The sequence below is a fragment of the Salminus brasiliensis genome, chromosome 12 (genome assembly GCF_030463535.1).
Source record: "Salminus brasiliensis chromosome 12, fSalBra1.hap2, whole genome shotgun sequence".
Lineage (NCBI taxonomy): Eukaryota > Metazoa > Chordata > Actinopteri > Characiformes > Bryconidae > Salminus > Salminus brasiliensis.
In genome coordinates this window covers 665,613-689,612 of record NC_132889.1, presented here as the reverse complement: position 1 = coordinate 689,612, position 24,000 = coordinate 665,613, and the positions used below count along the sequence as shown (strand labels likewise).

The 24,000-nt window shown below is 46.5% G+C and overlaps 1 protein-coding gene across 1 annotated transcript in view; it reads left to right on the top strand.

The window, feature by feature from the left end:
* The window catches only part of fat4 (FAT atypical cadherin 4), a 117,509-nt gene that overhangs the window by 86,306 nt on the left and 7,203 nt on the right, over window positions 1-24,000 (top strand). The window contains 8 exon segments of the mRNA XM_072692900.1: window positions 5,984-6,164; window positions 8,703-8,953; window positions 9,862-14,217; window positions 15,652-15,756; window positions 15,947-16,254; window positions 19,136-19,221; window positions 19,823-20,002; window positions 23,073-23,197. Coding sequence (XP_072549001.1) covers window positions 5,984-6,164; window positions 8,703-8,953; window positions 9,862-14,217; window positions 15,652-15,756; window positions 15,947-16,254; window positions 19,136-19,221; window positions 19,823-20,002; window positions 23,073-23,197 — 5,592 coding nt within the window.

Genomic DNA, 24,000 nt, shown 5'->3' with positions numbered 1-24,000 from the left:
TGACAGTATATCAACAATGAGTGCAACTTAAAGTTGCTGAATTAATGCGTTCACTAGAAACGGTGTCCACAAATATTTGGACATGTAGTGTATTTACATATGACTGTAAAAATACATTGCATGTAAAGTAGACACCGTTGAGTTCAGGCTTTAGGAATGCAGTACGGGCCTCCGGTCTATAGGGAGGAAGATCGGACACCAGAATTTAATGGCAGTTTTGTCTGATCCAGTCCGATCAGCCCAGCGTCGCCCCGGGAGCGCTGCTTCACACGTGTTAGTTCAAGGTCTAATGTTACACCAACTGAGGAGAACCGCTATGACGACGCGTCTCCAATAGAAGACTATAATCCTTGATAGGTGTGTGTGTGTGTGTGTGTGTGTGTGTGTGTGTGTGTGCTGTGATATCATCGTATTCAGCGTCCTCAGGAGGTGAGAGGAGTCATATGGATACACGTACAGATAAACACACTCTAACATACAGTATACACACACACATCCATACACACATGCAGACAGTATACACACACACACACACACACACGTGTGTTTGAGTGCTGGGTGAGCTGTTGAATTGATTTGTTGGTTAAACAGTTGCTGTTAAACCCTCTGGCTGCTATACACAGTTTACACACCACTGCTAAAGTAAACTCACATGAAACAGAGCACTCTCTCTCTCTCTCACACACACACACACAGATCAGTGATAGGACCAAATCAGGTCAGTACCGTATGTTTACCTACCCTGACCTCTGACCTCCAACCAGATTACACCAGCCAGTCCAGTAAACACAGACTGTGTGTGCTCGTCTTTACTCGTATAAAACACACATGGGAAATATTAGATATCATTATTACATATAGCAACTTTTTTCCCTTTAAATAGAAGTATAATACATATGGCTGGTGTGTCTGACCGCAGTGTGTGTGTTTATGTGTGTGTGTGAGCGTAGACCTCTCCTCATCTTTACTCCATTACTGCTGCGATTATGAAACCCAGTTATGCGCTGTTTCCAGCTTGGCTCGGCTTGTTTTCTGTGTCCTCCTTGTTCTCGTGGAACACACAAACAAACAACATCAGCTTCCCGCCGGCGTAAAAGCAGGACTCAGCATCCTCCAGCATCAGCACACCGGTCCATGGGCGAGCAACGCCGGCCGAAGTGAGAGCTGAGCGCTGGCGGGTTTTCATTTAGAGCAGAATGGGAGCAGGAAGGCCTCGTCTCAGAGGTCACCCATACAATTACATTACATCTCTAATTACATATTGACATTACAGTTATATAATCACTTACATCTAGATTGGATTTCCATTCTACATCAACAGGTTGGAGCCGAACTGTTTGTTTCAGCCTCAACAGACGATCCAAACATGGCAGAACCATAAAGAGCAGCTTTCCTTTCCGTTCAACAAAGCTGTACAAACACACCAATAACCAAATCATATTCCCCAAAATAAAGCATCTCCTCCTCCGCTCACACACACACACACACACACACACACTGATGTGCAGCGGACTGAACGTTTAATCTGCTTTTTTACGGTTGGGTGGGTACGGGACGTTCATCCAGTCGAACTGAGGGGCTTTTATTGTGTATAAAAATGTAAATGTTGACTCTACACTGCAAAACATGAGACCTAGTCCTAATGGATATAAGATAAATGATTATAACATTCAGATATAGATTCATATATAATTCATATGGGGGACATAAACAGTACATACAAGTACTTAAGTATAACTTTAAAAAGAGTTTAAGTAATACACACAGGGTATGATTATTACATATAGATTTATATATATATATAATACAAATGGAGCATATAGACACATCTGGGCCATATTTGTATTATTTATAGGTACTACATAAGAGGCATATTATTATTACACACAGATATATATATGGGCCTTATTTTATATATGTATAGATACTTACATAAAAATACATATGACATGTTATTACATGTAGGTCCTTGCACATATGTGTGTGTGTGTATGTGTGTGTGTGTGTGTGTGTGTGTGTGTGAGGGATAGGTTTAGGTGGGTTGGATTATCATGGATTAGCTTTTGTGCAACAGTTTAGGAATCAGGTCTTATTGTAATTGTGTGTGTGTGTGTGTGTGTGTGTGTGTGTGTGTGTGTGTGTGTGTGTGTGTGTGTGTGGAAGGGTTATCTTAGTCCATCGTGTCTCTGGTTCAGAACCTCTTGCCCTCACTTGCTCCGATCGTAAACAGGTAACGACATCACTTCCTGCTGAAGGAGCGAACCCTCTGGCGGCAGGCCAGCGGCGTCCAGGAATAACACTGCCCTCGGTCCTCGAGAGCTCCTGGTTTTGAAGCTCAGAGGCCGAGGAACAATGGCGTGGAAGTGGCGGCGCTGTGGTTGGAGCTCGGAGGCGAGGGCAGTGTTTGTGGTGTGGGTTTGAGGATACTCGGCCTCCGAGGACACGAGATGTTTTTTATTGTTCTTGTGAACGACTCTGATTGGCCGGCCGTTGCCAGCGGAACCGAGAGTGTTGTGAAAGTGTATGAAAAATGCAAACTACTGGGTTTTAAAGGAAGGTTCTCACAGACGCGCGCAGCTGGGCTCCAGATACGGACTGTTCTCCATGTGCTGAAAACACAGCATTTTAATCATCACAGCTTTAACGGCTGTAATAAAAATATTTGTTAATAAGCAGAAGGTTTAGTGTGTGTGTGTGTGTGTGTGAGAGAGAGAGAGAGAGAGGGAGAGAGACACACACACATGCCTCAGCAACTGGCAGTCAGTGAGCGCAGATAAACAAACACGTTAGCGAGTTTGTTTGTTTACCGTAAGAGGATCAGAGGCGGTCACATGACCTTCTAATCTACCTGAAATGATGGCTCACAGCACACCTGTCAGTCACTGCAGCCTCTACTCTTCTGCTGGAACATTGCTGTGAGGAGGATTTGATTGTATTCCATCATCACTCCAGCTCACATGCTGGGGGGCTTTATACCCCTCCACCACATGCTTGGCATTGGGCACGATGACCTTACCGTCATTGATCACAGTGGAAGAACTGTGTTCTCTGGAATGATGGTGGAAGACCTCCGTCCAGTACTTTTGGGATGAGTTGGGGATGATGAGGTGGGGTGGTGATCAATCGTCCAACATCCTGACCTCACTAACGCTTCTGAATGCAATCAAATCCTCACAGCAATGCTCCTCCTCCAGAATCTAGTAGAAAGTCTTCTTCTCTGGACAGTAGAGACAGTTACTCCAACAGAAGCAGAATCAACTCTTTTAATAGCCTTGATTTCAGAAGAAACAGTGAATGAGCAGGTGTCCCAATACTTTTGTCCATATATCTGTTTCTCTTTCTACATAAGAGAGAGAGAGAGAGAGAGAGAGAGAGAGAGGGAGAGAGAGAGAGAGAGAGAGAGAGGGTGACTCAGTGATCTGGAAGTCGGAGTTCTGGGTTGTGATAATTGTGTTCGGAATGTTTGATTTGGAATTGTTTACTTTTGTTTACAGAGGTGTGTGTGTGTGTGTGTGTTTATGTGTGTGTGTGTGTGTGTGTGTTTATGTGTGTGTTGGCTTCTCAGCTGACTGGTTTGTTTTACCCTATGTTCCAGCAGCACACACACGCACACACACACACACACACACACACACACACTCATGGGACGTTCCCTCTGTTTAATCACGTTCCCAGGATGGAGCTACACGCTTCCCGAATGCTGCTGCTAATCTGGAACTATGCTAATCCCTTTGTCATCCAAATGAGGATGAGAGCGGTTTAGCGTCGTGCTAAAGCTTAATGAACACATGCTATTAATTACCCTGATCCGGAGTTATCCACCCACAGCCTCCATCATCCCCATCCTCCACACCCACAGCCTCCATCATCCCCATCAGCCTTCGCCATTCACACCCTTTAGACCTATAGCCTCCTTCATCCACACCCACAGCCTTATCCACCCTCCGTCGCCATCACCCTCCGTACCCACAGCCTCCATCATCTCCACCCTCCAAGCACAGCTTCCATCATCTCCGCCCTGCACGCCCAGCCTCCATCATCTCCACCATCCAAGCACAGCCTCCATCATCTCCGCCCTCCACGCCCAGCCTCCAACATCTCCGCCCTCCACACCCAGCCTCCATCATCTCCACCCTCCAAGCACAGCTTGCTGTATTCCCACAGCTCCCACAACACCATGCCCAGCCTTTGTTGTCCCTACTTCATCCACACCCACAGCCTCCATCATCCCCACCTTCCACACCCAGCCTCCATCATCTCTACTTACCAACCTCTAGTCTCCATCATCTCCGCCCTCCATCACCACTACCCTTATACTATAGAACATATTATTGGATATTATATATATATATATACACACATGTGGGGATGGGGTGTGTGTTTCCTCCTGACTCTCTTATTTTATTCTTTTTATTCTTTTTATTATTATTATTATTATTATTATTATTATTATTATTCACATTTTTCTTTTTCTTTAATTCTTTCTTCTTGAATTCTTTCTGCAGTAAATCCCGGTTCCTTCTTTCCTTTTTTGTTCTGCTGCTACTTTACTTTTTCTTTCTATTCATGTTTTTTTTTATCTCTTATTGATGAAGCATAATCCCTGCAGACCCGCGGGGGGGCCGCCTCCATCGCTCACCGCAGGCGCAGGGGGATGAATTTCTTTCTCTTTTTTGCTGAAAATAGCAAATTCTCCTCCTCCATTAGCGCTGAGTAACTGTACTGAGAGTCTCCCAGCTTTAAATAGAGTCAGATGTGTATACACACACACACACACACACACACATGGGGTGATCTCTGCTGCACTTCCCTGCAGCCCCCTGCAGCAAGCTCTATATATATATAAACCCCACCCACAGGTTTGGAACCCCCGTCCCGTGGGGCTGGTGGGGCTTACGCCGGGTTGCCGCGCGCTGTTTGACTGCGCTGTTTGACTGCGCTGTTTCGCTGCTGGAAGCAGATGGCTGGTGTTTCTAATGCAGATTAAAGCAGAAGAAAGAGGTTCAGATTATAAACTCACACTAATCCTGAGGTGCTTCAAGACTGACCATCTGCCCTGGAGTTGACATCCATTTCTAATGTTTACCTTTAATAAGCTGATCTCTCAGTGCTGCTTATTATCACTGATATTAATTATTACAGCACTTATACCACAACTTTATTACTAATATTCATTACAATATATACTACAATTGTACTGTAGTTTTATTACTGGTATTTATTAATTGGGTATACAGTTAAAATATTGGAATTATACCTTTTTTCCATTTTAATTTTTTGTTATTATTAATAGAAGTTATGTGGTCGTACCAGAGTTTTATTACTGATATTAATTATTACAGCAATTATACAATAATTGTACTGTGGTTTTATTACTGTTATTTATAAAGAGGTTTACTGTCATTATACCACAGTTGTAATACTTATATTAATTATTAGATTTACTGTAATTGTACTATAGTTTAAGTACTGTTAATTATTAATAGGGTATATAGTTAAAATATTGTGTTTACTGGGATTATACCTCAGTTTATTTTCAGTTGTTTTAATTCTTTTAAAAATTATTGTTGTTATAGTTGTGTTTATACCAGATTTGTATTACTGCTATTAATTATACTGTAGTTTTAGTACTGTTATTTATTAAAAGGGTATACAGTTAAAATATTGTCTTTACTGGGATTATACCACATTTTTTTATTATTATTAGTTTTGGTCATACCAGATTTTTATGACTGATATTACTGGTTAATGATACTGTAGTTTTAGTACTGGTATAGATTTGCTGCTGCTACATTCATATACATTGATTTATTAATATGTAGGGTCATATGACTCTGCTCTCCACCTCACTGATCTGGTTCTTCTCGCTCGTGTTTGGGGAGGTTTGTGGAGTGTTGATGAGCAGAACTGCTCCATCAGCTCAATGCCCAGTGAATATCCCATTCCTAACTCACCTCTCTCTCTCTCTCTCTCTCTCCGACAGGCTCTCCCTCTCTCAGTGGCTCGGCTACAGTGATGGTTCAGGTGGATGATGTGAATGACATGGTGCCGTTGTTCTCCTCTTCATCCTTCCACACTACTATCGCAGAGGATGCTCCAACAGGAAGTGACGTGCTGCTGGTCAATGCGTCCGATGCTGATGTGGGCCAGAACGGCGTCATTAGGTACCATACACACACACACACACACACACATATACACACAATGATATACACATACACTTATGGGTCAGTTAAGTGTAGTCCTGGACTAAACAACTTTTTGGATGGTGTTTTTCCACTTAGGGGGGGTAGGGGGGTTTTCGTGGGATATCGCTAGTATTAAAGACTGCAGTGTTGAATTCCAGAGCAGTGACATTTATATATATATATATATATATATATATATATATAATACGGGCCCTTGTATTATGTGTTATTGTATTCTATTTTTATTGACTAATAATTAATTCTCCTTAAAAAAAGTCTATAAAGTCTAGGTTTAAACGTCTGAAAGTTTTTTATAGAGAGCTTTAACAGCAGGGCTTCTCTCAGAGGAGATCTGGTCAGAGCCCCTAGTGAGGGAATCAGAATAAGATCTCCCTCAGAGCTGCTGAGAGGAACCACGGCTCAGAGAGGAACCCATGAGATTGTAATAGAGTGTGAAGAAGCTTGTAAAGGTGGGGCTTCTATGGCATTGAGGACACCTTCAGAGGTCTTGTGGAGTCCATGCCTCAAATGATCAGATATGTAGTGGATATTACTCAATATTAAGCAGGTGGTACTAATGTTATGGTTGATCTGTGTGCTATTTGGACTTACTCTCCAGTAACTACATGGTTTGGGATCCACCAAAAAAAAAATCCCACAACCAATCAGAGCTTGAGAGTCGTTACATCTCCAGTTACTAATTACAGTAATCCCTCGTGTTCCGCCTCCATAACTTTGATTTCACCTTATAAGCTTTGATAAAGGCTGTGTTCATGCATTCACACACACTCACACACACACCCACACACACACATGCGCTCAAATCAGTCAAACGTCTCACTAAAGCAGCCCACTCCCCGCAGGGGGTTGATGGGGGGTGAGCAAATGTGCTCCAGTTTCGCCCAAACACTAATGAGGATGATGATGGACAATGACAGAGAGACCAGCGCCCAATGGGGTGGCTCCAAGGGGCTCCAGCCTTTAATACACCCCCGAAACTCCAGAACTGTCCCGTTCAGGATATTGGCATCTGCCTGTTGCTCATTCTCTCCCACTTCCCGATACCCCAGCCTCCTCCGTCGCCTCCTCCACCACCTCCTCCGCGTCTCTGCGCGGGTTTAATGACTGTGAGCGCCGCTGTTGTTGTTTTGTCGAGGTTGTTATTTGCACTTTGTTCTCTAATTTGTTGCCTGATTCGGTGGTGCAATTCCTGCTCCTCTGATCCAGGCCCAGTACGAGCTTGTGTGTGTGTGTGTGTGTGTGTGTGTACATGTTCACGTCGGATTGAGTTTGTGTCAAAGAGCCGAGAGGGTGGACGCCACAAACTGAGCAATGAAACCAGATCCTCTCCGAGCCCTCGCAGAAACGCTGTGTTTTTCGGTCAGGGGGAATCCAGAGCCGTCTCTGGAAGGCCGTGATCCCGAAACCTCTGAGAGAAGGAAATAAGTGAAAGCTGTTCGGTGAACTCGCATAAACTTTTGTCTCTTTGTTCCAGAGCTGTAAGAAATTGCGGCTACGTTTGAGTGATTTATGGTAGTTATACTTTTGAAACGTTGGGTTTTGATGCCACATGTGTCCCAGTTGTGTCCTCGTGGTCTTCAGGCAGGATGAAACAGTGCCCTCCATTGGACTGCTCTATAAACTGTGGAGAAGGAACCGCACTGAAGCATATACGGCCTGTCCAGTGCATGCTTTCAGCTGTCGCGTTTCCAACTGCTGTAAAATTGAGATAAACTATAAACTCAAACTGCAAATGTTTGGATCAGAGAGGAAAAGAAAACGAGGGAACAGCGTTCTGCTTCCCTCCAAATCCCTCAATAAAGATCTATTCTAAAAAGGGAATGTTTTTCGCGGTTACACACACTGTATGTCCAAATATTTGTGGACACAGCATCTAATGAATGTATTCAGCTACTTTAAGTTGCACCCATTGCTGACATAGATGTGCAAATGCACACACACACACACACAGCTTGTCTGCCAATAGAATAAGACTCTCTGTAGCAGATCAACATCATGACCCTATTGGCTCCATGCTGCCTAATAATGCCAGGCGTGGACTAGAGGGGTATAAAGCCCCCCAGCATTGAGGAGCTGTGGAGCAGTGGAGGACCTGTGTTCTCTGGAATGATGGTGGTGGAGCTTCATCCAGTACTTTTGGGATGAGTTGGGGAGTTGGGGATGTGGTGAGGAGGTAGTAATCCAACATCCGAACCTCACTTAAGCTTTTGTTGCTGTTTGCAATCAAATCCTCACAGCAATGCTCCTCCTCCAGAATCTAGTAGAAAGTCTTCTTCTCTGGACAGTAGAGACAGTTACTCCAACAGAAGCAGGATCAACTCTTTTAATACCCCTGATTTTAGAAAAGACAATGACTGAGCAAGTGTCCCAATACTTTTGTCCATATAGTGTGTATTTTATGCATCAGATCTCTCTATATCTAGATATGTCTATAAGTAGACATTGCTAAAGTGTCCGCTTGATCTAACCTTCTGCACTGTGTCTATTCCACAGTTACAGTCTGACTGGAGGGGATGGGCAGTTCTCCATTAATCCCGCCACAGGTCAGATCATAACCAGCTCCCTGCTGGACCGGGAGACACGGAGCAACTACCAACTGCTGGTGGTGGCGTCCGATGGCGGGCAGCCGACACCCCTCTCTAGCTCGGCCATGGTGTCAGTGGTCGTGACCGACATTAACGACAATCCTCCACGATTTCACCACCACCCCTACGTCACACACATACCTGCCTCCACTTCGCCAGGTGGGTGATTAGGGAACAGGTTAATGGACTTGCAAAACATGTGAGCAGGTTTGGTTGAAAAATACCTGAGAGTACAGAGAGTGTGATGACCAAATCTAGTATATGTAAAACGATGTATAAAACATTTTGTCATTTTTGAGCATTTTATTGGTCCATTCATTTCAGTTTAAGAACAGTTCCACTATGGCCCATAAAACCTCAGTTGTAGAGGCAATGTAGAGTTGCTCTGGTAGCTGACCCATGACAACCTCCAAACTGCTGTGTAGAGCCACTCCAGAGGCCAGCATTGGAAGCTGCCGGGCCACAATGTAGACTATCTCTGGCAGCCAACCCATGAAACCCTACAACTGCAATGTAGAGTTACTCTGGTGTCTGGTGTGGGAAGCTGCTGGGCCACAATGTAGAGTATCTCTGGCAAGCTGGCCCACAAAACCTCCAAACTGCAGCATGGAGTCACTCCGGTGTCTGGTATGGGAAGCTGCCAGGCCACAGTGTCGAATATCTCTGGCAAGCCTGCCCACGAAACCTCCAAACTGCAGTGTGGAGTCACTCCGGTGTCTGATATGGGAAGCTGCCTGGCTACAATGTAGAGTATCTCCAACAGCTAACCCATGCAACCCTAGAACCACAATGTAGAGTCACTCCAGTGTCTGGTATGGGAAGCTGCCGGGCCACAATGTAGACTCACTCTGGAACTCAGCCCGCTAAACCTCCAAGCACCTATGTGGGGTTCTTTTGCATCTGGCCTGCAAAAATGTGTCATGTATGTCGTCATGTATGGTCACCCAAAGGAGCTATTGAACTGCAGTATACTGGGAAGCCTCATAGCTGCAGTGTACTGTAGAAACATTCGTCTGAGCTGGATTCATCACCCTTATTGACGTATTTTGTTGCCTTGTTGTTTGCAGGTTCACTGGTCTTCGCTGTCACAGTAACGGATGAAGACTCGGGCTCAAATTCTCAGCTGCACTACTCTCTCAGTGGTCGAAACTCAGAGAAGTTCAAGATCGACCCAGTCCGAGGAGCCATCACAGCCAGCGAAAAACTGACCGGCAGTTCTGAGGTTACTTTTACAGTGCGTGTGAAGGATGGTGGCAGCAATCCCAAAACAGACAGCACCACCGTGACCGTTCGTTTTGTGACAGGAGGGAACTTCCCTGTTATCAAACTCAAAGACAAAAGCTTCACCTACCCAGAAAACCAAGCCATAAACACGATTGTCACCAAGGTCTCTGGCACATCTACCAGGGCTGGCCTACTGTCATACTACATTGCCAGTGGCAACTTGGACAATGCATTTCATGTAGACCAGCTTTCAGGTGAACTGTCCATCAAGACAGCCCTGGACTATGAGAATATTGAGAAGTATGTCCTGTGGATAGAAGCACGAGACCAAAGCTTTCCTCCATACTCGGCCTATGAGAAAATTGAAATCACAGTGTTGGATGTGAACGACAATAACCCTGTCTTTGAGAAGGAGCCGTTCCATGCCGAGATTCTGGAAAACCTCTCCCCTCAGAGAGTGCTTGTGGTGTCAGCTCTGGATCGGGACAGTGGCCCCAATGGACAGCTGGACTACACCATCATTGACGGAAACAAGGAAAACAGCTTCAGCATCAATCGAGCCACGGGAGAAATTCGCACCACTCGTCCTCTGGACAGGGAGAAATCGGCTCAGTATTCTCTAAAGGTGAAAGCAACAGATCGAGGTGCCCCACCAAGAAGCACTGCTGTCAGCGTCATCATTAATGTGCTAGACGTGAACGATAACGCTCCAAGGTTCTCCAAAATCTTCAGCGCCACAGTGCCTGAGAATGCACCCGTAGGCTACACCGTCACCCGTGTGACAACTACCGATGAGGATACTGGTGCCAACGCCGTGAGCCGCTACACCATCAGTGACACAAGCCTTCCCTTCAGCATCAACCCCAGCACAGGAGACATCACCATCAGCAGGCCACTCAACAGAGAAGACACTGACCATTACATTGCCAAAGTCTCTGCTCATGATTCGGGCTGGACGGTCAGCACAGACGTCACCATATTCGTGACGGATGTCAATGACAATGCCCCTAGATTTAGCAAGCCATCCTACTACCTTGACTATCCTGAACTGACAGAGGTTGGGTCACTGGTCACGAAGGTCTCTGCTACAGACCTGGATGAAGATTTTAATGGTAAAATATTCTACTTCATAAGGTCCCAGTCGGAATACTTCCGCATCAACTCAAGCACTGGAGAGATATTCGTCAAGCAGCTGCTGAAGTATCAAAACTCAACCGGCCACAATAATGGCAACATAAACAGGCATAGTTTCATCGTGACTGCGTCTGACCGAGGTGTCAAACCGCTGATGAGTGAAACCACTGTGATCGTTAACATTGTCGACAGCAATGATAACCCACCTACGTTTGAATCTTCGACTTACTTCACTCCCGTCACTAAGAGCGTCAAAGTTGGTACGAAGCTCATCAAAGTCACGGCCCACGATAAGAAAGACTTCGGTGTCAACTCTGAGATTGAGTACGTAATATCAGGGGGCAACAGCTCGAGCAGATTCCGCTTGGACAAACAGACTGGATGGGTCACAGTTGCCTCTTCTCTTACCTCAGATATGAATAAAGTCTACCTGCTTGAGATAACAGCAAAGGATAAAGGGAACCCTGTTCTGTCAGATAAGACTACTCTTAAGATTGCTGTCACGGAGGAGAACCACCACACTCCAGAGTTCTCCCAAAGTCAGGTCACTGCCACGGTCTCTGAAAGCCTGACCGTGGGCACAGCAATCCGCACTCTGTCCGCAAGGGACAAAGATAAGGACAAACTAATGAATGGTCTCATCACATACAACATTTCCTCGGGCAATGACGACGGCCTGTTTGTAGTTAATGCTAAAACAGGGGTCCTGTCTTTGGCCAAGCCACTGGACTATGAGAAAAAGCAAAAGCATGAGCTCAGAATCTCGGCTACGGATGGAGGATGGATTGCAAAGACCAGCTATGTTACCGTTAATATTCAAGTCACTGATGTAAATGACAATCCACCGGAGTTTGAACCTGATGAATACTTCCCTGTCGTGCAGGAAAATGTGCCAAGTGGTACCGTCGTGGTGAAGCTGAATGCAATGGACAAAGACTCCAGCCTCAATGCTGTGATGGCTTATGTCATCCAGTCTTCAGACAGTGACCTCTTCATAATTGATCCCAACACTGGAGTCATAACTACGCAGGGTTTCCTGGACTATGAGGCCAAACAGGTGTATCACCTAACCGTCAAAGCCTTCAATGTGCCTGATGAGGAACGCTGTAGCTTTGCGAATGTCAACATTCAACTCAAAGGAGCCAATGAATATGTTCCCCGTTTTGTATCCAAGCAGTACTACTTCGAGGTTTCAGAGGCTGCACCCAAGGGCACCATGGTTGGAGAGGTGTTTGCAAGTGATAGGGACTTGGGAGAAGATGGTGTTGTCTATTACTTGATTTTTGGCAGAAGCAGGAGGAAAGGCTTTGGCATCAATAAGCGCACGGGTCAGATATACGTGACAGGACCTCTGGATCGTGAGAAGGAGGAGAAAATCTCCTTGAAAGTTCTTGCCAAAAATGCTGGAGGGATCAGAGGGGCGGATATTGACGAAGTGTTTGTAAACATCACAATCCTCGATGCCAACGACCCTCCAGTGTTCACCCAAGAGCTGTATGATGTTCAAGTGAGTGAAGGGCTGTCACCTGGAGGTCTGGTCACCTTCGTCAGTGCTGAGGACTCTGATTCTGTGCCTAGCTGGAGCAGATTCACGTACTCCATTGCTTCTGATCATGAGAAAAATGCCTTCACCATAAACCCCCAGACTGGACAGGTGTCTGTAGCAGCCGAGCTGGACCGTGAAACCACACCTGTGTACAACCTGACACTGCTGGCTATAGACTCAGGATCACCTGCAGCCACCGGCACTGCCACCTTGATTGTGACTCTGGAAGACATCAACGACAATGGACCCACCTTGTTGACAACGACTGGAGAAGTCATGGAGAACCAGAAGGCAAGAACACCAGTGATGACTCTGAGCTCCATTGATCCAGATCTGGCACCAAATCAAGGACCTTTCTCCTACAGTCTGCTTTCAACTGGGTCAGCCGTGACTTACTTCACCTTAACGTCATCTGGAGAACTTAGCACCAGTCGAGAAATAGACCGAGAACAGATTAGCGACTTTTATCTCTCAGTGGTTATCAAGGACTCTGGTGTTCCTCAGATGTCCTCCACCGGAACCGTCCATGTCAAAATCAACGACCAGAACGATAACCCATCGCAGCCTCGCTCCGTTGAGATCTTTGTTCATTACTTTGGGAATATGTTCCCTGGAGGATCCCTAGGGATTGTGAAGCCTCAGGATCCTGATGAGCAGGACACATTCCATTGCTCCTTGATCCCTCCTGCTGCAAGTCTGTTTAGTATACCCACAGGATCCTGCAACCTCAACTCAAATGCCCGATCCACAGATGGCACATTTGATCTGTCAGTGAGAAGCAATGATGGTATGCATGCACCCGTCAACAGCAATGTTCGCGTCTTCTTCATGGGATTCAGCAACGCTACAGTGGACAACAGCATACTGATTCGGCTAAATTCCCAAAGCGTCAGCAACTTCCTCACCGACCACTACCTCAGCTTTTTGCACATTGCGAACTCGCAGCTAGCAGGTTTGGGGACCGGCGTTCAGCTCTATGGAGCGTTCGAGTTGAACAACCAAACCTTCCTCATGGCAGCTGTCAAACGTGGTCACGGGCAGTATGTCAACCCCAGCGGAGTGGCAACCTTCTTCCAGAGCATAAAAGAGGTGCTGCACAGGCAAAGCGGTGTTAAAATAGACTCTGTGGACCATGACCCCTGCACTCACAACCCTTGCCAGAACGGTGGCAGCTGCAAACGGCGCCTCAGCGTTGGACCAGACATGATGACAATGGAAAGCGTCCCAGTCATTCTCGTCTCCAATCGCCCCCTACAGCCTTACGTCTGCAACTGTAAACCTGGCTACGCTGGGAGTCTGTGTGAGACAGACATCAACGAATGTCTTCCATCACCGTGCCACAACGGAGGAACCTGCCATAACCTCGTAGGAGGCTTTTCCTGCTCCTGTCCCGAAGGCTTCACCGGGATGGCCTGTGAGAGGGACGTCAATGAGTGCCTGTCCAATCCGTGCAAGAATGGGGCACTGTGCCAAAACTTCCCCGGCGGCTTCAACTGCCTGTGTAAATCCGGATTTGCAGGTACGGCCGGTCCACTGGTCAGCCTCGAAAGTCATTCGGGTTTTAGTTAAGGAGCAACCACAAACACAGCAGATATAAGTCAAGGCACATGCGCCCAGTCTTTACGCACAAACCCAGCAATGTTTCGATCCAAGAATAATATTTGCTTCCAAGCAATTGGCGAGGTGTTGTAACTCTAGCACGCGGCGATGACTGCCAAAAGCCATTTGCTGTTAGGGTTACGGGTTGGGGGGTATCAGCTGTGATGCATATCAACTTGTCATGTTTACTTTAAAGGGAAAGGGATGATACAGTTTTGACCCTAATAAGGACAAAACCGTAGGCGGCCCTTGAGTGCACTTGAGTCAAGTTTCACTACCTGCTTTCCGCAGCTAAAAGCCTTCGTGCGTTTGTACTTTCAAGAGGTCTGCGAGTTAAGAGTTCATCTGGCCCACTGTTTAATGCGGCCTTAAAGAGAAGAGGAGAAGAGAAGACCTCAACAATGCCCTTCTGTTCGTTGTGTGAAAAGCGAGCTAATTAGCAAGGCTCCCGTAGTGTCAACACGCGGCGTAGCGCCATACATCACCCCTTACTAAACGTAATGGGCAATTGAAGACTTCATAAATACGACTGCGGCTAGTGCCTATAAGGGGAGCGAATGCACTAAAGCATTTGCGATAACATTAGTTTGAATCAGGTCTGTTTGGGCAGCTGCTGGCTGTAGTTTTTGGAAGGCGCTCTTCAAATGCAGCCGCAGCAGACGGTTTGTCTCTGGCTCGCTCAGGCTTTGAGTCATTACTGTCCTTTTTTATTATGACCATAACAAACGATCGCAAGCGTTCGCGTCTGAGGCCCCAGATGAATGGGGGCTGCTGAAGAATTACACCTATTGACTTACAGTAGTTTGCCTGCCCTTCTGCTGAACTCCCAACTTCCTGTTTTGCAGGCCTGGTTGTGGCAAAGGAATTTGTGTCCCTTAAGCTATTTGTCTTATGTTGCTGCAACCAGGGACTGCAAATGAGAAACGCTAATCTCAGCTTCAGCACGTTCGTGAGTTAGCTTGGCGTGCATGGTGCCTACCATCCTGTGTTGATCAGCATCATTTTTCAAGTGTTTATTTATCCTCCCTTCCATCGTGGTTGTATGCTCAGTGTCTGTACTTGTGTTCTTGGGCTCCCAGATCCAGTGAGGATATGCTGAGGTAAAGCTGTCATGACAGGTATATATTTTCACCAGCCATTTTCTAGGGTGTGTTTACAAGGTGATAGACGTTCAGAGTCGTTATGTCTGGGGGGGGGGAGTTGGGGGAGGGTGAGAGTAGAGCAGGAACAGCGAGACTGCAAACAAAAGCCTTGGTGGTTTCTGGGAGCCCCCCATGCGTGAGCGACCCTTTTGCCGGTTGCTGATGTCATCCTCACCTCATTCGTTTTCATTTGTGTTGTTTCATGAACTCAGGGAAGACCTGTGATTCCATCATCAATTACTGTGAGTGTAACCCCTGTTTTAATGGAGGTTCCTGCCAGAGCCGTGTGGAAGGCTATTACTGTCACTGTCCGTTTGGTAAGTCATCACTCCAGCTGCAGGAGCCAGGTGTTCCAGGCCTGTTCTCAAGCAGTGTTTATCAGACTTGGTCATGTTTCATGCCGTAGTGGAAGAGATCAAAATACATTCTGAGAGAAAGATGGAGCCTAAACTTCCTAGAAAGTGAGGACCTTAATGTTCTAACGTTCTCTACATTGCTGTTGCTTAGGCGTATTCGGAAAACACTGTGAGCTGAACAGCTATGGATTTGAGGAGCTCTCTTACATGGAGTTCCCCAGCCTGGACCCCAACAACAACTACATCTACATCAAGTTCGCCACTCTGAAGGAGAACGCCCTGCTCATGTACAACCACGACAACCAGACCGGCGACAAGGCCGAGTTCCTGGCCCTGGAGATCTATGAGGGTCGGATGAAGTTCTCCTTCAACCTCGGCAGTGGCACCTACACACTGACGACCATGGTCCGGGTTTCGGATGGGCAGTTCCACACCGTCATCGCGAGGAGAGCTGGAATGGTGAGTCACTGCTGTTTGATTTCTTGCAGAACTTTTATTTGCTGTGGTTCCGGGCTATTTTAGTGCACAGTGTTTGTTCTACGTAATCATGGCAAAGCGAATTCTGTGTAACGAGAACCTGAAGGATAGTGAGGCTGACACCAACTCACGGTCATGTTTGAGGCTTTTCACACTGCACAAGAAGATGGGTATGTTTGAAGGCTGCATCTTTTTGCAGCATGAAATGATGATAATCAAACTGCCCATGCCCGTTGAGTTTGCTTATGGTTCCTGCTTGGCCAGTAATTACGCTTGATTACTCCTCGTCGTTTGTGATTTATGCAGAAATGCTGAGAAGGCAGTTTGGATTACTTGCAATGTGCTTGGAATCCACTTGTTTTCCTGAGCTCTGCAGCCTCCAAACAGAAATCACCGGCTTGTCAGAAGGTCCATACCGCAGGTCTCCAGCCTGACGTGAGGTTCCGTATTCAGCCGGAGAGAGCTGGGAGTGCAGCGGAAGCTGGTAAAATCGTTAAACTGTTGAGAAGTTTTGCAAAGTGAAGGTACTGGCAAGGTACGCCGCGAGGAGCCCCACTCTCCAGCACCATGCCACATGTACTGACTAGTGTAGGCTTGGTGTGTGCAGGGATGTGGTGAACGTTTGAGGGAGGCTGGTTGGAGGGGTTCTGCGGAGGAGTGGAAGGGGGCTGGGCCTTCAGCAAGTCCCTACGGAGGTGTAAAGAAAACCCGATCCTTGTGTTTGGAGAAGGTGTTGTGGGTCATTTAGGTGGTTCTGTGTGTGTGTGTGTTTTTTTTTCTCTCCGACGTGGATTTTAAGCAGATGTTAAAGCCATAAGCGAGCCCTGGATGTCCCCCTGTGGTTAAGGTCGAACCCAAGGAGTCAAGGCTACTTTTGTTTAGTTAAGATGTTCCAGTTTGGCCCAGAGGCAGCTGCCGTTGTTTTTACTGCCCCGTTATGACTTTTGCGTCTCTGTTTCAACCATGGACGTAGGACACAATCACAAGAAATGTTAGCAGCCCACCAACAGCACTTGGCTTTACCAAATTACCAATTTGCAAGCCAAACCCTTTTAAATTGAGGGCTGCCCCAACAACCCATCTGCTCAGTTACTTCATGGCTTGTCATGGTTGATGTTTGCAAGCATGAAGTCAAAATGTGTCCCAGACCAGCGCCTGAGGGAACACAGCTCTGACGTCCGAGTGAAAATCAGGGCAATTTTTCAAATGCTTTTTTTTAAGCCTGGGCCACAAGGATGTTTGGGGCAGGAGAAAGTCGAGGGTGTCGAGGGTGCAGCTGGCTTCCTTTTGAAGAAGAATGCCGCTGAAGCTCACACAGACACTCTAAAGACTCTGGTCTGCATTAAGACTCGCTGTCGTGACAAAACAAATGCAGACGAACCAAACGTTAACACGATGCAAAACAGTGGCTCCTGATGGTCTGAAGCAGGCCACAGCAGTTCCGACGTTCCTTCTGTACATTTGCTTGGGACCCCTGACAGCACATTGGTCTCCCTGAGAGCATTGGTCTAAGGTCAGGGTTTGCTTAGTTTATCTCCAATAAATGTGATTCTCTGGACCCTGAGAGCTGATCCTGGACCGGCATGGTTTGCTGCCGTGGCCGATGTTCTTTGAAGTGTAGAGCAGCAGTAATAAAAAGCCCAGATGGTCGAGCCATGCGGTAACTCAACTGTATCAGTGTACACCAAAGCTGCAGAAGACAAATGCGTCTTGTTTCCAGCGCTGGTTTGTTTTCTCCTAGCCATATTTCACTGGCTCAACCCTCAGCTCTGCGTTAGCGATTAGCGATGGAGGCTTTCGTGGGCTTCCATATCGCTCGCCGTGTTTACCCAGAGGCCTGTGTGGGCACGGAGCCTTGCCCCCGTTTTTCAACACCTTTGCGCTCTTTCCATCTCTCTTGCCACCCTTTCCCCCCCTCTTCTTGTGTTTTTGGCTAAGCCTCATAAACCACAGAGTTACAGGGCTGAACACAATGGCTGCGAGGAGCCTGTTTGTTTAAGGAGGGAGAAGAATGATGTTTCTGTTAAACTTACCGTAACTCTTTACTTTATTTCGCTCACAGTCCTCCTGATTCCTCGCCTCCTGTGAACTTCGGGCTGAATTCACTGGGGTCACCTGAGGCGCCTCAGCTTGACTAGCCGAGTAGTCCATTAAAAATGCCATTGCAGCTGTTAGCACTGCTGGCATTCTCTTTCCTGGTGGGGATGTTGATTCTTGCTGCACCGTTGAAGGATCACCCTCGCTTGGAGATGCTTTTAGGGGCCGTCTGTTAAACGTCAGACTGGTTTACATGTACTGCTGATGCAGTTGCAGCATTGTGATCATCCTGGATGGAATCGTGCACTCGATGGTCACACCTCTTGCACTATCGTCCCTGGCGACCGCACCTAGCCGCTTGACTGCAGTTACATCAATTTGACGGCGCGGCCTATGGCTCAGATTTGTTTTTATGCAGAATGCGCTGGTGTCACACATTAGCATCTTGGCTAAATTAGCAGTAAAATTGCATTGCTAATAAAGAAGGAAAGCTGTTAGAAGCTGGTTAGCATTTCACAACTGACCGCTCACGCTCTGCTGTCCGTCTCGCTCTGACAGAAGCCATGACTGTAGCTCCTTTCTTAAACCCAGGCTATAAGCGATACCTTCAGCAGGCTACTGAGTGACAGATCTTGCTGGAGACCCGTGGAAAAACCAACCAGCAGCAAAACCAACAAACACAGCAGCAGAGTGGAGCTCCAGCTGCCCTCAAATGGTGCTACTAGTAGGATTGGACAGATTGGAATTACCAATGATAACCAATTAATGCTCTCTCTCTCTTTCTCTCTCTCTCTCTCTCTCTCTCTCTCTATCTCTCGTCCACAAGGCTGCATCTTTGACTGTTGATCTGTGTGGCGAGGATCAGGATCCAGGCTACTGTGCTGTCAGCAACGTGGCTGTACACACCGACTGGTAAATATGACAAACATACACTATATAGACAAAAGAATTGGGACACCTTCGCATTCACTGTAATAACAAAAAAGTTTATTCTGCTTTTGTTGGAGTAACTGTCTCTACTGTCCAGAGAAGAATTTGATTAATGCTCAATGCTGGGGGGCTTTATACCCCTCTAGCCCACGCCTGGCATTATTAGGCAGCATGGAGCCAATAGGGTCATGATGTTGATCTGCTCCAGAGAGTCCTATTCTATTGGCAGTATTTCTTCTCTACAGGGACTAGACAAGCTGTGTGTGTGCATTTGCACATCTGTTTAAGGAATGGGGGCAACTTAAAGTGGCTCAATGCATTCATTAGAAGGGGTGTCCACAAATATTTGGACACATAGGGCCGTTTTCGCTTCACATTTGCCCTAATTAGCCGCTCACACCGTGGGTTTATTTTGCTGTTCTGCTGGAGTCGCTGAGTGACTCCTCACTTGATGAAGGCCGGTCTGGCTTTGGTTTGTTTGGACAGGGGGGCCTGTGTGTTGTCCTGGGAGGTACTGACCCTTATGTGCTCTCTCTCTCTCTCTGTCTCTCTCTCTCTCTCTCTTTTTCTTTGTCTGTCTCAGGATATTGGATGTGCAGCCGAATCGTTTGTCAGTAGGGGGCGTACGCTCCATAGAGCCCCTCCTGCATCGCAAAGGTCAGGTAGCCACTCATGACTTTGTTGGTTGCATCATGGAGTTCGCCATCAACGGACGACCACTGGAGCCATCCCAGGCCCTCTCATCACACGGCATCCTGGACAGGTCTGTAACACTAATCACTAAACAGTCTGCTAAACCCATACAAACTATATTAATTCAGTTCAGTTCTAAACTCTTTGAAGCAGAACAGCTTTCCCACCTAAATATCTGTGTCCAAATACTTATGACCAGTGAAAAGAGGCTGCTGTGTCAAACACTGTCCATTTATTTTACACCAGCAGATCTCAGTACCATCAAACCCAACTAGATTTTACCACCATCACATCTACAGTACACTCCTGACCCACCATCACATCTACAGTACACTCCTGACCCACCATCACATCCACAGTACACTTCTGACTGACCCACCATCACATCTACAGTACACTCCTGACCCACCATCACATCCACAGTACACTTCTGACTGACCCACCATCACATCTACAGTACACTACTGACCCACCATCACATCTACAGAACACTCCTGACTGACCCACCATCACATCTACAGTACACTACTGACCCACCATCACATCTACAGTACACTCCTGACCCACCATCACATCTACAGTACACTCCTGACTGACCCACCATCACATCTACAGTACACTCCTGACCCACCATCACATCTACAGTACGCTCCTGACTGACCCACCATCACATCTACAGTACACTCCTGACCCACCATCACATCTACAGTACACTCATGATCCACCATCACATCTACAGTACACTCCTGACCCACCATCACATCTACAGTACACTCCTGACTGATCCACCATCACATCTACAGTACACTCCTGACTGACCCACCATCACATCTACAGTACACTCCTGACCCACCATCACACTACAGTACACTCCTGACCCACCATCACACTACAGTACACTCCTGACCCACCATCACATCCACAGTACACTTCTGACTGACCCACCATCACATCTACAGTACACTACTGACCCACCATCACATCCACAGTACACTTCTGACTGACCCACCATCACATCTACAGTACACTCCTGACCCACCATCACATCTACAGTACACTACTGACCCACCATCACATCTACAGTACACTCCTGACCCACCATCACACTACAGTACACTCCTGACCCACCATCACATCTACAGTACACTCCTGACCCACCATCACATCTACAGTACACTCCTGACAGACCACCATCACATCTACAGTACACTCCTGACCCACCATCACATTTACAGTACACTACTGACCCACCATCACATCTACAGTACACTCCTGACTGACCCACCATCACATCTACAGTACACTCCTGACTCACCATCACATCTACAGTAGAGCGGATAGCTTCCACACGTGCAGCAGTCTGCACCAGAGTCCACTTTAAGCGAACCACAGACCACTCCTGGGCTCTAAACCTGCTTTTACGCTTGACCGAACATCCCGAACTCTCCGGGCGAGCGGACCTGGGTCTGGAAAAAAATAATGCTAGTGTAAAACCTTTCTGACAACAACACAAAGACTGTTATGGTACAGAAAGTCTTCAGTCTTCAGGGGCAATCTGGAGAAATATCTGTCCCAGTGCTGGGAACATTGGTGGACGGTGTTGCTATGGGAAAATGAGAAGGTGATCCAAAGCACGTTCTACTGGAACCAGTTTATCTACAGAAAAGTGGTGCGCGTTTGTGCTCTGCTTTCTTGTGTTTCCCAAACTGAAGCAGTGAGCAGTTTTTGGAGCAGGTTCTGGATTGGCAGGCCAGTGGCCTCACAGAGGAAGGCTTTAGATTACAGTATAAATGCCTCAACCGCCCACAGAGCTGCCTTCTGAATGCAAAACACCCTTGGGAGCTCAGATGATCAGCAGCTGGACACAAGAGGCAGCAGCTGAATCTAAGATCTCGCTGTCCTTCAGACTCAAGAGGACGAAATAGGGAAGTTTTTAGTTATAAAGATAGAACTTCAGAGATCTGATATACACATTGAAAGCAACAGGCCTTCTGACTGAAGCTGAAGTGGAAGGTCCAGAACGGTCTTACTGGGGTTAACGTGGAGTGGACTAAACCTTAGTCTAGAATGCTAGATGACCAACACCCCACCTCATCACACCCAACTCCCCAACTCCTCTGAAAAGTACTGGATGGAGCTCCTACACCATCACTCCAGAGAACACAGTTCCTCCACTGCTCCACAGCTCCTCAATGCTGGGGGGCTTTATACCCCTCTAGCCCACGCCTGGCATTATTAGGCAGCATGGAGCCAATAGGGTCATGATGTTGATCTGCTTCAGTACTTGGCAGTACTTCTTCTCTACAGGGACTAGACAAGCTGTGTGTGTGTGCATTTGCACATCTGTGTCAGCAATGTGTGCAACTTAAAGAAGCTGAACGCACTCATTAGAAGGGGTGTCCACAAACCTTTGGACATATAGAGTAGCTACATTACTGTCAGTTTCATAGGTCCTAAAATAGAACCCTGTGGGATTCCACAACATATGCTAAACCATATGGATACCAAATAATTCACATTCGTTCTTTAAGCATTCGGATTAAGAGCTGAATGAGAACCCGAGGCTTCCGGGGGGTTAAAGCCAGATGTAAACAGCCTGTGTGTGAGATGTTAGCTTTGGAAACCCACGAGCTGTGTGAGTTAGAGCGCCAGCACCAGAAAAACATGAGCCGCCGAGCACACGTTTAATATGGACGCTCTTTTCTAAATCTTACGCCAAACCTCAGTTTGTAATTCGACACATAACTCGACCTTGTCATCTTTATTTTGCACGTACACACACCCGCATTCACACACACACACACACACACACTCACTGTGAACTCACTGGCCTCGAAAAGCAGCCATTGAGAAGCAGGCCTCGGTGAATCCCCTGCTGTCTGATGAGGAGAAATACACTTTTATAAGTGGCCAACTGGCCCAGGACCTCCAGGGTTTGCTCGCTGGAATAACTGCTGGTGTTTTTATGGCTTTCTATAATAGAGCGGACGGTTCTTTTGCCTATATGCTAATGCTGCTGCTCCCTTTTCAGCTGTTTTTGTTCATGGTGGGAGAGCTGCATCTGCTCCCTCACTGTCCGTCACTACATCTGAGTGCTTTTCTCCAAGTGACTCACAGTGTGTGTGTGTATGTGTGTGCAGATGTCCCAGGTTGGAAGGAGCGTGTGTCGCTAACCCTTGCCGACATGGAGGCACCTGCCTGGACATGTGGTCATGGCAGCAGTGCCAGTGTGCTGAGGGACTCACCGGGAAACACTGCGAGAAGTGTAAGTGTGTGTGTGTGTGTGAACTCTGGCAGGATGGACAGATTCATAAAGCAGAGAACGGCCTTCTTCTTTACAGAGCTACCACTGCTTCACCTCAAACACCACAGGGAAGAAACACCACACCGTCCTGCAAAAAATACCACATGCAGGATTTCAGAAGGCATTCATACAGAATACAAACGGCTGCTTCTTTCATTAGACTCCACAGTTCTGCTCAGTTTTGCTCCATTCTTGCACCCAGAAGGCTCTGGGCTCTAGGCTTTAATAATTAATATGCATGAAATCAAATTACATTTAAATATAAAGTTTATTGGTCACATACACAGTTTACACAGCATAACTAGTAGTACAATGCTTTGGCAATTGTCTGACCATATATTACAAGATATATATATATACATACATATGCATGAGCTCATTACCATGTGGACTTTGATTGGATATTCATTAGTGCACATGTAATTCTTTCCAAATACTGCTTAAATACTGTGACACACTTATTGCTTTGCATAGAGTTTTATGAATGTATGACCAAGTACAGCTGGCATATTATTTATGTACTGAAATGTGAAAATATAAATATTATCATTGTTACAAAAATGGAATTACATCATAATATGACCTACAATGACCTATAATAATTTTACATTTTTACACAATAGGTTTAATTTTTTTACACAACACTGTTTCATATGATTTACGGTTGGGAATGGCGCTACTTACGGCTTTACCGCTTTCAAATGTTTAAAATGTTTATATAATAAAAAGGTTTATGGAATGGAATTCCGGAATTGCAAAGAAAA